Below are 14,052 nucleotides of genomic sequence, written 5' to 3'. Positions count from 1 at the left end.
GATAGATTGTCGCATCTCTCAGTGCTGCTGAGAATTGGTGAGTGGGCTCAGAATGCATTGTCAGAGACGTCTCCATGCTGCTGAGGTCTTGCCTGCATCAAGGAACAGGACCTGCAAGATCTCTTTGTCTCTCAAGTTTGGGACAGCTGTATGTTAATTTCCTTAGCATTTTTGGATGTCTCTAAATCATTCTGCCCCACTAATGAAAAAAGAAGAAACTTGCTTGCCTGAAAGAGAAGCCTACCCCCTATCAAAGCTGTGAAATAACAGTTCTCAGGACCATTTCTTTACCGTGGTTTGCTGAAGGAAATCCTTAGGGGTCAGGATAGGAACCACACGGTTTAGAAAGTGAAACCCAAGATGAAAGAGGAAGCTGTCTTTAGGAGCTGAAGCAGGAAACTCCAATGCTTCAGCGACAGGCCCAGTGCCCATGGGCTTGAGAGGAAAATGCATCATCTGCCTTCTTCTTGCAGAGCCCTCCTGCATCCTGCAGGTTTTAGGCATTTACAGCAGAGATCTCCTGTGTGGGCTGGCTTTCAGTGCAAGATCTAAACAGCTTTTACTTTCTCTGCTTCTGCTTTGTGTCTAGGACTTTTGGAGATGTTTGTAGAGCGCTCGACAATGCCACAGGAGGAGAGGTAAATGTCATCTGCCCCTGCCGACTCTGCTGCTCTTGAGGGGCTTTCCACTCTGGTGGGTGGGAGCTGTGGCTGGAGCTTTGGGTAGAGCTGTGCTGAAAAGGCACAAGAAGCACAGACTGGGGCCAGCCTATGAAATACATTTGGGACTTTGTCCTCCTCAGCTGCCGGAAGGAAGGCACGGAGGGCAGCGGTTCCTTTAAGAGAAGGAGGCGCTCACTCGCTCTCCATTGCTGAAACAAAAGTGGTGCCTTAGGGCACCTCACTGCTCTTTGGGGCTACAGCTTCAGAGTCCTGAATTCTCATTTCTGGCTGCCAGCAAAGAAATGAGAATTTCTTTGAAAAGAGAATTTCTTTTCTTCTTCTACCTCTGAAAGTTACTGGTAGCTCCCTAGCCACCTTCAGTGCTGCACTTGGGAACTGCACGCAGGGAGAGATCTGCAAGGCGTCCCTAAAAGACCTGAGCCCTGCCTATAGCCCAAGATGTATCCACAGAGTATTAAGGCATGGATTACTTCTTCTGAATCCTAGAAACAGCAGCTGAGAGTGTGGTCAGAGGTTTGTGGGTGATACTTGAGACACCACTGTTTCCAAGTGGACAAGGCAAAACGTCAGTGGCTCCAGGTGTCCTGGAACTGGGCCCAAGGGAGCAGAGAAATGGGCTGTTGGAATGTCAGTCCCTAATTACTGCAGTGCCTAATCACAAGGCAGTTTGGCACAGCTCATCTGTGTCATTGCAAAATCACTCACTCCATGTGCAGTGTGGTCTCGTGCCACCGACTTCTCAAGTTACTGATTTTCCATGTCATTTTAGGTGGCCATAAAGAAAATTAATCTTCAAGGACTGAGGAGGAAGCAAGTAACCGTTAATGAAATCAAGGTTATGAAGAGGTATAGGAGTCCCAGTGTTGTGAATTATTTAGCCAGGTGAGTGGTCATGGTCTTATGCCATGAATCTTCGTTGATATACGGCAAACATGACAGGTTAAAAACCCACTTTGGTCCTTGGGAGAAAGTAGAGCTGTTAATTACTATTAACTAGAATTTCTCTACTCATCTTGAATGGAAGAGAAGAGATTGCGGTTTAGTCTGCATGAGTCTTCCCGGGCACACGTTTTGAAAATTATTCAAAAATTAGTCAAAACCTGTATCAGCTGTATGTCACTAAGGCAATACCCTCTAAGTTCACTGCCTCCACATTTTTTTGGGATTGATTTTTTAAAGTTTCTGAAGTGCTGATGAACCATCCTAAAGTGGATTTTTCTTGGATTGTTGCCCCTCTTTGCCATTGCTGTGCATGCCAGGAAGACTAGGCGCTTATTTCCAGAAACACCATGTGTGACAGGTTTTTTATCTGGGCTGTTACTAAACTGCACTTTTTGCTTCCTGCCCATGTAAGACATCTCCTTTTCACAGCTGGGTCTTTCTCCTTGAGACTGCACAGATTGCAAACAATGTACAGCCAAGAGGCAATGTCTATTAATTTTATTCTGTTCTTGTCTGAAAAGAACCTGGAAACAAGAAACCCGGAAGCAAAAAATCAACGTAGCCATGCATGTTTATCTCCATGCCCTTGTTTCCTCCTTTCAGCTACCTTCTGGGTGAGGAGCTCTGGCTGGTTATGGAATACATGGATGGAGGAACTCTAAATGATGTCATCAATGAGTCTGACATGTTTGAAGGAGAGATTGCAGCCATCAGTCGGGAGGTCAGAGATGTGCTTCCAAGGGCTTGGGCAGGATTGTCTGGGAAACAGGGGCTCAGACCTGGGATTTCCTGTGCCAAGCTTTGTTTCTGTGTTGCTGGAATGCTATGGGCAAGTAAAAGCATCTCAAGTGCAAGGCCTGCCAGTGCCCCTGCACTCCCTGTACTCTGTGCCGGTACTCTTCTCTCCTGCTGTTGTATTCTCACTCTGCCTCATGTATTTGTATTTGCTCTTCTCCATTTTGCTTCCATAAACTTTGGTTTGTCTTCACTGCATTCCTTGCCTGTGAAAGCAAAGGTGCTGGTGGCAGGATTTGAAACAAACAGCAAAGAAAAGAAGAGAAACTCATTTCTCACAGTCCCCAGCTAAAAAGGATAGGAGAGCAGCCAAAATGCTCTTTGCTTCTGAGCACATCCCGCTGCAGCAGGAGTCATCCTGGCTGGTTTGCATGGGACAGTCTATAACAGCAGGCGCTAGGTGCTCTTTCAAAAGCTGACATGCCTTTCCTTAGAAAGGTCCTGCTCTGCAAGTGTTGGAGCAGCAAGCTCTTCCTCTCAAAGGACCTGTGTTCTGCCATTACTCCCCATTCCCCTGGGGAAAGGAAATCTTTTAGATTCTTTGTTTCCTTTCTTGTGTGATGAAATGACATCACTAATTTTTGCCCTCCTGTTTCTATTTTCTCTCTCAGTGCCTGCGTGGACTGGATTTTCTCCACTCAAACCATGTGATCCACCGAGATGTGAAGAGCTGCAACATCCTTCTCAGAACCGATGGCTCTGTCAAGCTGGGTCAGTATATTCTTGGCCAGGTGCAGCATTCCAGGGATTTAGGCTGTGGGGCTGCTTTGAGCGACTGCCAGCTCTCCAAAAATGGTGCTGGTGGCAGTGCAGGGGCACCCACTGTGAGCTGGTGCCAGAGTTGCAACGTGCACAGAGGTAGGACAAGGAGCAAGCACTCAAGCTTGGCATTGCTCTGTGTGTGTCCTTTCCAGAGGGATGGAGTTACAAGTCTAAAGTTTCCAAAGAACAAAAGCCACTGTTGGAGACAGTCTAAAAAATGCGGGGATTTTTAAACTCACCAATGCCACACTTCCTTGGCTCAAGCCCTGAGGAAAATCGAGCAGAGACAGTTATCCAGGAGATTCTACGGCACATTCTCAGACTTCTACTAGGGAATTCTTTTGCTTGGTTTCCTAATTGCACAGAATTAAAATAAAAACAGTATTTTGCTTTCTCCTCAGCTGACTTTGGCCTCGCTACTCAGCTCACCCCCGAGCAGAGCAGACGTTCCTCGCTAGCCGGGACCACTTGGTGGATGGCGCCTGAAGTGGTGACGCATCAACCATATGGCCCCAAAGTGGACATATGGTCTTTTGGAATTGTGGGCATCGAAATGGTAGATCACGAAGCTCCTTACTGGAACCAAAGTCCTGTCACGGTAAGGAGCAAATACTCACTGCTGCTGCTGTCTTTCTCACCTGTCCCATGTTCTGTGTGCCATTGGACAAAATCCGATTGCCATCTGCTGGAACTACTTCCACCAAGGTCCCTTCCTAAAAATGTCCCTGCAATAGATCAGCATCTGTTCTAGTTTTGGTTGCATCAGTTGGGGAACTCAAGCCTGAGCACATGCAAACAAACTCCATTCTGAGGCAATACTTTCCTTTGGGTTATAAGTGGTTCCAGTTCTTTTGTCTGTGTAGATGGCCCTAATAACAGGGAACAAGCATCTAACAACTGCTGTTATCTTTCCAGAAAGGAAGGAAACAAACCCAAACCCAACAAAGTTTCTAAAACAGTTGATTATAGAGAGGAACTGCATCCCCTGTGCAGTTTCTTCTCACTGGGAAATATGCCTGAAAGCTGGGCATGAGGGTGTAAAGGCCACAGAGTATCTTCTGTTTCTTGTGCAGTGTTGCTGAAACCCTCAGTGACCGCGTTTCTTTCATAGCCCAAGCCACATTCTCCACGTCACCAAGCCAGAGCCTGGTGAGGGGAGAGCCTGCCAAAACCTCCCGTTTGTTCCCTGGCACTTTCTGGGATGGGCCTACCATTAATGTATTGACTTGAGTAGGCAAATGAGCAGAGCGTGACCAGAGGCATGGCACCTCTCCGTCTTCTGACCATGAAAAGTTTTTCCTTTGCCACATAAGGGAAGCTGAAATTTTCAGACTGCTGAGAGACAGAGCTGTAGGTGGCTCCTGTATGCCCAAGCAGGCATTTTCATCCCAGTACATTTGTGCAGGCATCTTAACGTGTCTGTGTTGAATATGAGATTGCAAATATTTGTTTCCTTACCTGAGGATTAACTGATGGATTTCCTTTCTTTTCTTCCAATTCCCATTGTTTTCAAGAACACAGAAAAAAAGCTTGATGAGTTTTGTTCTATGGAATTGTTACAGTTTTACCTGAGAGACATTTAGGGAAGTGATATAAAGCTTTTAACCAATGGAAAGCTGGACACAGCTCTGTGAAAAACCCATGTTAAAAGAAAAAAGAAACTTTTTCTTTCCCTTCCGCTTGGGAGTGAGGTAACACGGCCGGGTGGCCCCTGCTACGGGGCAGGGCCGGCTGGTCTTGTCGCGGGGTCAGGCTCCCCCTTCTCCCGGGCTGCCTGCCGGCCCCCTAACATCGGTGGCTGGGGAGGGGGGATGGGGGTGCTGCGGAGCCAGATGGAGCCGGCCTTGTTAATATTTGGTTACTTGTAACCCTTCGCCCAGCCCAGGGCCCAGCTGAGCTCACCCGGCCGGGAGTAGCCCGGCTCCATGCTGGGATTTGACCTCCGCAGAAGTTATTCACAACCATCGGGCAGAAGGAAGGAGAAACTACCTCTCTGGTACCCTGGCGTGTCGCTGTTGAGTTCTGGTCTGGTTGATTAGAGCTGAGCTGCACCCCTAGCCCCAGTTTCTACTGTTTTCAACACCTAGTCCCACTGGGGTGAGGTTGCCCATTTATAGGCTCTAGGTAAAATATTAATCCTTTTAGTGCTCCAGTCTTCCCTTGAGTGAGAGAAAAGAACAAGGTACAAGTATGTGAAGGAATAATATGAAAACATTATCATCAGTGAGGAACAAGTTAAGTCCTAGATGGGAGGGATGAGGAAATATTTTAATTTTCAAGCTGAAATTCTCTTTTAAACTCTAAAGAAAAAGGGCTTTTTTCCTATAACACATGAATTTACGGGGAGATTAAAAGCTCAAATTGATATTGAACAAAGGCCTCCACGTTAAAGTAAGCAGATATCAAAGTAACTATAATCTTATGAGAAGTTGAAACAGAGAAAGAGAGAAGAGTAGTCCTGTACTTCCAGGAGAAGATTTCTGTTCCTAGGGATAAAAATGATTTTAAAAACAGATAATGAAAACTTTTACTTTTGAACAATTCATCTTTAAAACAATACCCCATAAATCAACATGGCCCATAAACAAGTTGGGAGAAGGCTTTTAGAAAATGGGAGAAACTTCACGATACCAGGGTTCCCCAGGCAGCTGTTATCAATGAAGAAATTAGGAACCACAAGAAAACTGGTTTTTCCTCTTGTAGAAAAGTCCGTGACATTAACAAGAGGGGCTTTTCTCCCTAAGTAAACTGAAGAAAGACTTTTTTAAAAGTAGTAAACAGACTGGAAATTTTAGGTTTTGTTTCTTTACATTATCCGTGAGAAAAAAAAAGGTGGTAGGGGGAGGAGAAATCATCTCAAGGGTTTATTCTGATTCTTATTACTCTTTCTTTTACTTGCTGTTAAAACATTTTCTTGAAACCCTTTGAAAGTTTTAAGCCTGTTTTACTTTCTCCTTATTGTATCTTCCTAGCTCACAACAGGAAGTAAGTACATTGCTAATTGACCAAATCCCAACCCACCACATTCTTGAACACATTAGCTGGGAAAAACTAAGGACTGGGGAAATCTTAAATTGCTAACCCAACACCACTAGACAAATTTAGTGTTTCTGCCCAGTTTTGAACTGACACCACCACAGGCAGCTGTGCTTAAGGACCAACAAGAACCGCAGAGATGCCTTTCATGTACTAATCCTTGGAATTGGTCAGTATAGCAAAGTCCCTCTTCCAAAAAGCCTGTCATCCTGGACCGAATCCTCAGGGAAGCAAACGTGTTTTTGGTGATATAGTTCCCAATTACTCAAGGTCAGTCAATGAAATCAGCTGCCAAGGCAAGATGTGCTGAATGTTGGAAAAGCTGTGGCTGCATCGCGATTTGGGTTTTTGGTTGGTAAAGGAAAGTCATCTCTGGGTCTCTGCCAGGGCAGAAACTGCCGCTGCAGAGTGGAGCTTAACCAATGGGATCTGGGAGAGCGGTTACAGATGGGAAAGAAGCAGGTGGAGCCTGGTGTTTCCTTTTTTTCCAGGCTAAACTCCTGATAGCCACAAAAGGGACCCCACGGCTGCGGCAGCCCAACCGATTCTCGCCTTGCCTGCGAGACTTCCTGAGCTGCTGCCTGCAGAGAGATGAGGCGCGGCGCTGGTCTGCCAAGGAGCTCCTGCAGGTAAAATGTGAAGGGGCTGCAGGTGGAACAGGGTCTGAGGGATGGGCTCCTGTTCCACTGGAGTGCAAGGCATCAGATGAGCCGCCTTCCTCCTCACCTCCACTCCTGGTGCTCTTCAAATGAAAACAGTGAGGAATCCTAGACTGGGCTGGGCTGGCAGGGCTCTGTAAAGGTCCTCTGGTCCAAGTGTCCTGCAATGAGCAGGGACAGCTTTACAGAGATCAGGTTGCTCAGAGCCCTTTGCCACCTGACCTGGAATGCTTCCAGGGACGGGGCACCTACAAGGTCTTGGGGCAACCTATGCCAGGGTTGCACCATGCTCTGGGCAAACAACTTCTTCCTTAGACCTACTCTGATTAGATGCGCTTTGTGTTTAAAAATATTTGTCCATTTGTAAGATTTATGCTATTGTAACTGGTCCTGTTAAAAAAGATGTCCTCCACTTTCTCCAAAGCCACTCTGAAGTCTTGGAATGTGGCAAAAAAGTCTCCCTGGGGCCTGTTCTTCACAAAACTGAGTAACTCTAACTCTCTCTGCATTTCCTGAGAGGAGAGGTACTCTGTTTTCTGACTGTGTCTATTGTCCACTCTTGTAATTTGGTGGGCTGTTCAGTTTTATCTAATGGCAAAAGAGTTGAATTAGAGCAATGCAAGGTACAGAGACATGAAATGATGGTGGAGGAACCCAAGGAAGCCAGTCCCAGCGGAGGGGTCAGAGATTTGGCTGTGGGCAGGAGGGGCTGTGTGGGGCTCACTGTGAGCCTCTGAGGGGCCCTGGTTTATGCCCCCAGCCTACCCTCAGGAGTTTCTGGCACGCAAACAGGGACAGCTGGGAGGGACTTGTCCCAGCCCCATCTGCTGCCTGGCATGCTCAAGCAGATAGGAACTGCCCCAGGGTCACTGCCAGCTTGTGTGGCAGAGAGGGAACTGCAGGACCCAGTGCCACTGGGCTGGCCCTGCTAGCAAGGAAGGTGCCCCCCAGCACAGGAGGGGCAGGACATGGAAAGGTAGACACTGCTTTCTGTCCCTGTGGAAATCAGCACAGTGCCTGTCCTTCAAGGATAGGGACCTAAGTGAGTCATTGGAGTTTCCTGAAAGATATAAATCCCAGGGAAGGAGAGCACCATTTCTAGAGCACTGGCTGGGCAGAAATCCCAGCAAGATGAAGACATCACAATAAACAGATGAATGGGATTCTGGGCCAGGTTTGCCTGTGATGGCAAGGTCCTGCACATGATGATTTGGGAGCAGATGGTCCCATTGCTCCTCTTTCTTGGTCTTTTTCGGTCCCAGAGGAATCCTGATTGACTCTGTGAAGCACTGAGCTTGGAAAGTCATGGTTCACTGTTCTTTGTTGTATTTTTTTCCCCTGTGGACAGCATCCATTTGTTACTTCAGCCAAGCCAGCGTCCACCCTGGCACCACTCATCAACTCAGTGAAGAAGAAGAAGGAGGAGGAGTGGAGAAGAAGAATGTAACAATCAAGATCTTATCTCCATAACTAGCTTAGAGTAGGATTGTAGAGTAGGACTCTAGAGTAGGATAGTTGAGTAGTTTGGGTTTCTAGAGTAGGTTTACAGTATAGGTTTCTAGAGTAGAATTGTCAGTAAATAAAATTTTTGAAACATCAGCTCATTTGGAAGATTCCCCTCCTTCTGACCCCTTCAGAAACCTCGGCATTTTCCTTTGAATTTCCAGTTGTTTTTAACTGGTGCTAAGTCGCACTGAGGGCTTCTTTGGTACAGTTTGTAAGTGGAGAAGGTTCTTCTTCATTCATCCTCTCCAGACCACGCTGCCTTTGGAATATGGCCCACTGGCTGGTTTTGGCACAGCTGTGGTATTTCTAGTTGAGGCAGAGAAGGCAATGGCATTTGCAGACAAAACCAAAGGAGGAGTGGGGCAGCCAAGACATCCAGCGTGGATTCAGGCTGAGAGGAATAGCGGATTTGTCTTTACAAACAAGCTGTGGGTCTGCTGGTAGATAAAACTAGCCCTGGAAGATAAAAGAAACAATGAGAAGGATTCCACTGATTGATGAATGGAAAAAAAAATTGCTTTTAACAAGTAAACTTCCGGTTTGCTGATAAGCGAAATTAGAGATTGAGAGATGAAAGAAACAATGGGGAAGAAAAACCCCTAAATTCCTTAAGAATTAAAAACTAAAGGGAGGGTTATACATTAGAGGAAAATCTTTGGGAAATCTTTGGTATCAGGTGTATCGGGGAGTCTGTACCTCTCAAGTACCTCAGCCAATGGGGAAAGAGAGAAGGGAAATGGGGCCGGGAAATTAGGATAGAAAGGAGGCTGCGTACTCCAAAAATGCCCTGTGGGCTCTCCTTTATTCAAATATAGCCAGAAAGGACTCCTCTGTCTCCTTTTTGGACATAAACCTCTGGTGTTTGTGGATTAATTTTCCTAACTACTGGGGGTTCTTCTGGGATCTTTCCACCGTCCGGGGCGGTGGGCAGTGAGCGGAGCTGGAGGTGCGCCTCACCCGGTGTGGGTGCTCAGCTCCCCTTGCTGGCGGCCAGCTCCGGGTGATTGGTTGGGTTCCCAAGACTGTCCAGGAGACAGACGAATGGTGGACCAGGGGGGTCCGTGAAGAGTCCACAGGGACTGACCACTGAAAATCTCGCCGGTCACTAAAACGGGATCTTTGGGGAGCAAACCTGGGAGGGCACCCATGGAGGGTAGCACAGGTAATCCTGAGAGGGCACCCATGGAGGATTGCAAAGATAAAGCCGGGAAGGGGGCCCGGCAAAAGGGATGGCGATCCCATAATACCCCCGGAGAGTCCCTTGGGGAGAATGCTGAGGTCTTGGAACAGATTATACATTCACCCAGAGGTAAGTATGGAGATCAGGGTAAAATATTTTTATTTTGTGTGGCCAGAGTATGAGTTGCCAAGAGGGCCACCTTATGGAACAGATAGAATTCGTTTGTGTTGAATTTTGTGGAGTTATTTAGAGGAGAATTGCAAAAGAAAGATTGAAAGGGAATGTGGGTTGATGTGGATTAGACAAGCAACAGGAGAAATCAATGTATTAAGGAAAATGGGAGAAGAGGAAAACGGTGAGGATTGGGATGTTTTTCAGCACCTTCCCCCATCTTGTCCTGCAGTGTTGCCAGCTGACCCAGGGCCAGCTGCAGGTCCCCTGTATCCTCAACTCCCGGTGCAAGGGGAGCAGGGAAATGTTGTTCCTACGGCTCCACCAGAGAATAGTGGTGGTGTGGGGGGAGGGGAGCAGCATATTGTATCTCCCCCTAGAACTAGAAGAGGAACTCAATTTAGGACATCAGAAGCCCCCCAGACCCAAGAGACAGGGGTACACCAGATGCCACTCTGCCAAGTTCCTTTGGGGAATCAAGGGGAAGGGTCTGGGTTTGTAATTGTACCCAGGATATAAGAGGTTTAAAAAAAGACTTGCCCCCATATTTGGATGATCCCATAGGGGTGGGGGAAAAGATAGAGGAATATTTGGGAAATGCAGATTATACAAGGAAGGACTGGGATTTTCTTTTGGGGATTTTGTTTGGATTCATCAGAGAAACAAATGCTTTTGCAGAAAGCTCGGCAGCTGTGGGAGGACGAACATCCACCAGCAGCGGGGGGTGCTGGACCTAATGTACCTGCAGTGGATGATGCCATCGCACAGGCTGACCCCCAGTGGGACCCAAATAACCAGGCTAGTCTAGCTCGCCTCCGTGATTACTGTGCTTATTTGATACGGGCTCCCAGAACTGGCAACATAGCTAAGGCTGTGTCGTTAGAACAGGAGAAACATGAAAGCCCTTCTCAGTGGTTGGAAAGGATTAGGGATGCCCTGCGAAAGCATGGCGGGATGGATCCTGAGGGGCCAGCCTTTGACACATTGCTGAAGGTACAGTTGGTTTTTAAGGCCTGGCCTGATATAATGAAAGGAGTACAGAAAGATGAAGAATGGCAAAATTAGCCTCTGGAGGAATTGGTTAGAAAAACACAACAGATATATGTCAGAAGAGATGAGGAAAATGTTAAGCTAAGGCAAAGATGATGGCAGAATTTTTGCAACCCCAGTGAAATAAATCTCAGGGTCCAATGGGTCCCCTGGGACAGAGGGGACGGTCGGGGTCGGTCACAAGGAAGTGGCAGAGGCATTCCCTCCCCAGCAGGGGAGAGCCAACCCAAACAGGGGCTGGGGCGAAACCTGGGCGCTGTCTGCCAGGCAGAAAGGCATTGGAAAAGGGCGTGTCCGCAGAGACAGCTGGACCCTCAGGAGGAGGAAGTCCAGAAGATAATGGAAATGGATTGTTAGGTGTGTCAGGGGCTCCCATTATATCAAGGACTCACCACACTGGAGCCCTTGATAACTTTTAAGGTGGGTCCAGACCGGGAGGAGGTGTGTTTTCTGGTAGACACAGGGACCTCTTGATCCACCTTGAATTTTATACCTAAGGGGGAGAAATTTATCAAAAAGGTCACTGGTTATTCAAGGAGTGAGTGGGAAGGATGAAAGAGTGCATTTTATTCAACCCCTTTTAATAGAAATGGGAGACAGGTTTGAAATGCATTAATTCCTGTGTGTTCCTACTGTGATTGTAATTTACTGGGAAGGGAGTTGATGGCTAAAGTGGGAATGCAAATTAGTATTGTAAAAAATGACACAGAGTCCAACACTGTGATATCTTTGTGTAAAATATCTGAGAAGGCTTTTGCTGAAATAAATCCGGAAGTGTGGGCTGCCCCAGGGCAACACAGAAAGCTAGACATAGAGCCTCTCCAAATTACTTTGAAACAACCAGGACAAGTGGTGTCTAAAAAGCAATACCCTCTTTCAAGGTAGGGAAAGAAGGGGTTACAGCCTGTCATCGAGTCCCTGCGAAAGGCAGGTCTCTTGGAGCCGTGTACGTCTCCCTATAACACCCCTATCGGGCCGGTTAAGAAACCAGATGGAACCTACAGAATGGTGCAGGACTGAAGAATAATACATGAAATTGATGAAATGAACCAAGGCGTCCCCCAGTTCCGGATCCTTACGCAATCCTGAGTCAGATCCCTTCTTCACATCAGTATTATTCAGTACTGGATCTGAAGGATGCTTTCTGGGGGTGTCCGATTACAGAGGACAGTAAACAGTATTTTGCCTTTGAGTGGGAAAAGGAGGAAGGAGGAAAAATGGTAAAGCAACAATTGACATGGGCAGTTCTTCCAAAGGGATACACTGAGTCACCAGCTTTGTTTAGGCAAGCTTTGCAGAAAGTATTAAGGCAGTTTACTCCACCCTCAGGAGTTAGGTTGTTGCAGTATGTGGATGACTTGCTTTTATCTGGGGGACATGAAAAGGTGGTTGAGGAGGCTACTTAAAGCTGCCTAATTTTCTTGCTAAAAAAGGGCTTAGAGTATCTGAAAAGAAGGCACATTTGGTAGAGAAAAAGGTTTGATGATCCCATCAAATATTTGGGAGACATTCTGACTGGAGGGTTACTGTGTATTGATCCAGACAGAATGCAAGGGATTTTACAAGTATCGTTACCCCAGACAAAAAAGGAGTTATGGCAGTTTTTAGGGTTGGTGGGACACTACTGAGCATGGATTGAGGATTTTTCTGTGGTGGCCAGACCTTTCTATGACTTTTTGACCCCAAGATAGTCCTAATATCATGGTAGGGACACCAGAAGGAGAGCAAAGCTTTAAAAACTTAAAAGACAAATTGGTTAAGGCCCCAGACTTAGCTCTTCCAGACTCAGAAAAGGAATTTGAACTAGATGTGGATATTAACAGGGTCATGCTGAAGGAGTTTTGGTGCAAGAGTGTGGGGGAACAAGGCGGCCTGTTGGTTTTTTTTCAAAATTGTTCGAGCCGGTGGCCAGAGGCTGGCCCTGCTGTCTGCAGAATTGTGCAGCCACAGCCCTGATGGTGGCTGAGGCCTGAAAGCTGACAAGGGGAGGGTATCTGATTGTTAAAGTTTCACATCACGTTAAAGCTTTGTTAACTGAAAGAGCCTCTAAGTGGATGACCAGCGCTCAGTTATTACAGTATGAATCTTGTTTAATGGAAAAGGAGGATTTAGAATTTAAAAGTGGGGAAAGGTTCAACCATCCTCCTGTTTAAACGGCCCTGGAGAGAGGGGTCAGGAAGAAGCCCATGACTGTATTCAGGTGATTGATCTCCAGACCCCGGCTAGGGAAGATTTGCAAGATACTCCCTGGCCTGAGGGAGAAAATGTCTTTATTGATGGATCTTCAAGAGTGATAGAAGGGAACAGATTTACAGGATACTCTATCCTGAAAGGAAGGCAATTAAAGGAAGGGTGGAGGTTACCGCCTGGCTGGTCAGCTCAGACAGCAGAGCTGTATGCACTCGTGAGAGCCTGTGAATTATACCGGGGCAAGACAGTGAATGTTTTCACTGCTTCTAAGTGTGCGTATGGGGTGATACATGCATTTAAGAAATTATGGGAAGAAAGAGGTTTATTAACCTGCAGGCATTAGCTCATGAGAGCTAATCTCTCGCCTATTCAAAGTAGTGAACTCTTACCAAAAAAGTTAGCAATAATACACATCAAGGGGCACCAGGCAGGGTGCTCAGAGGAAGTAAGAAGAAACCGACCAGCTGATGAGGAAGCTGGGAAAGCTGCATTGTTGCAAAAAATCTCTAAGATGCTTCTTTTGCTCCCAGTAACTGCACCGCTGCCAGAGAAACTGTCTTTTCCACCAGAGGAACTTGAGATAATTAAGAAGAGTGGGGCAGAGGAAAGAGGAGATAATTGGTTTACAAGAGGTGGTAAGCAGTGGATACCAAAAGCTCTGGCCTTGCAGTTGTTAAAACAACTTCATGAAGAGAATCACATGGAGAAATATCACAAGGACTGGCAGAAGCCTTCCTCAAAACGTATGCTGCTGTGGGTCTTTTTATTCTGGCTAGCGAGCGAGCTATTGCGAGTTCTTTGATTTCTGCTAAAACTGTTCCAGATTGTAAGGCAAGATGTATTCTATTACCATCTGTTTGGCAGTTGTCTTGTGTCAAGTGGGCAATTCTCCTTATCTCTCTCTGAGTGATCACAATCACTCCTCCCTCGGGAGGGGACATCTGCTGATAACAGGCTATTGAATGTCACTGCATGGCTGATAAGAAGGATAACACCCCACTGTGAGATGCTCCGCCCAGAGGGAGGAGCCAAGCATTCCTACCCAGATATAATCCGGAGGTTCTGAAAACACCAGCAC

General features: G+C 46.7%; 1 protein-coding gene across 1 annotated transcript in view; it reads left to right on the top strand.

Annotated features, from left to right (window-relative positions):
- The window catches only part of LOC132322466 (serine/threonine-protein kinase PAK 3-like), a 39,109-nt gene extending 30,783 nt beyond the window's left edge, over nucleotides 1-8,326 (top strand). Inside the window, exons 5-10 of the mRNA XM_059836951.1 lie at nucleotides 1,453-1,565; nucleotides 2,229-2,346; nucleotides 3,032-3,131; nucleotides 3,584-3,780; nucleotides 6,710-6,847; nucleotides 8,226-8,326. Of these exons, the coding sequence (XP_059692934.1) occupies nucleotides 1,453-1,565; nucleotides 2,229-2,346; nucleotides 3,032-3,131; nucleotides 3,584-3,780; nucleotides 6,710-6,847; nucleotides 8,226-8,324 (765 nt within the window). The 3' untranslated portion in view covers nucleotides 8,325-8,326. The remainder of the gene's footprint in view (nucleotides 1-1,452; nucleotides 1,566-2,228; nucleotides 2,347-3,031; nucleotides 3,132-3,583; nucleotides 3,781-6,709; nucleotides 6,848-8,225) is intronic.
- The last annotated feature ends 5,726 nt before the right edge of the window (nucleotides 8,327-14,052 follow it).

This window comes from Haemorhous mexicanus, chromosome Z (assembly GCF_027477595.1).
Source record: "Haemorhous mexicanus isolate bHaeMex1 chromosome Z, bHaeMex1.pri, whole genome shotgun sequence".
Taxonomy (NCBI): Eukaryota; Metazoa; Chordata; class Aves; order Passeriformes; family Fringillidae; genus Haemorhous; species Haemorhous mexicanus.
This window is presented reverse-complemented; position numbering and strand designations above follow the sequence as displayed.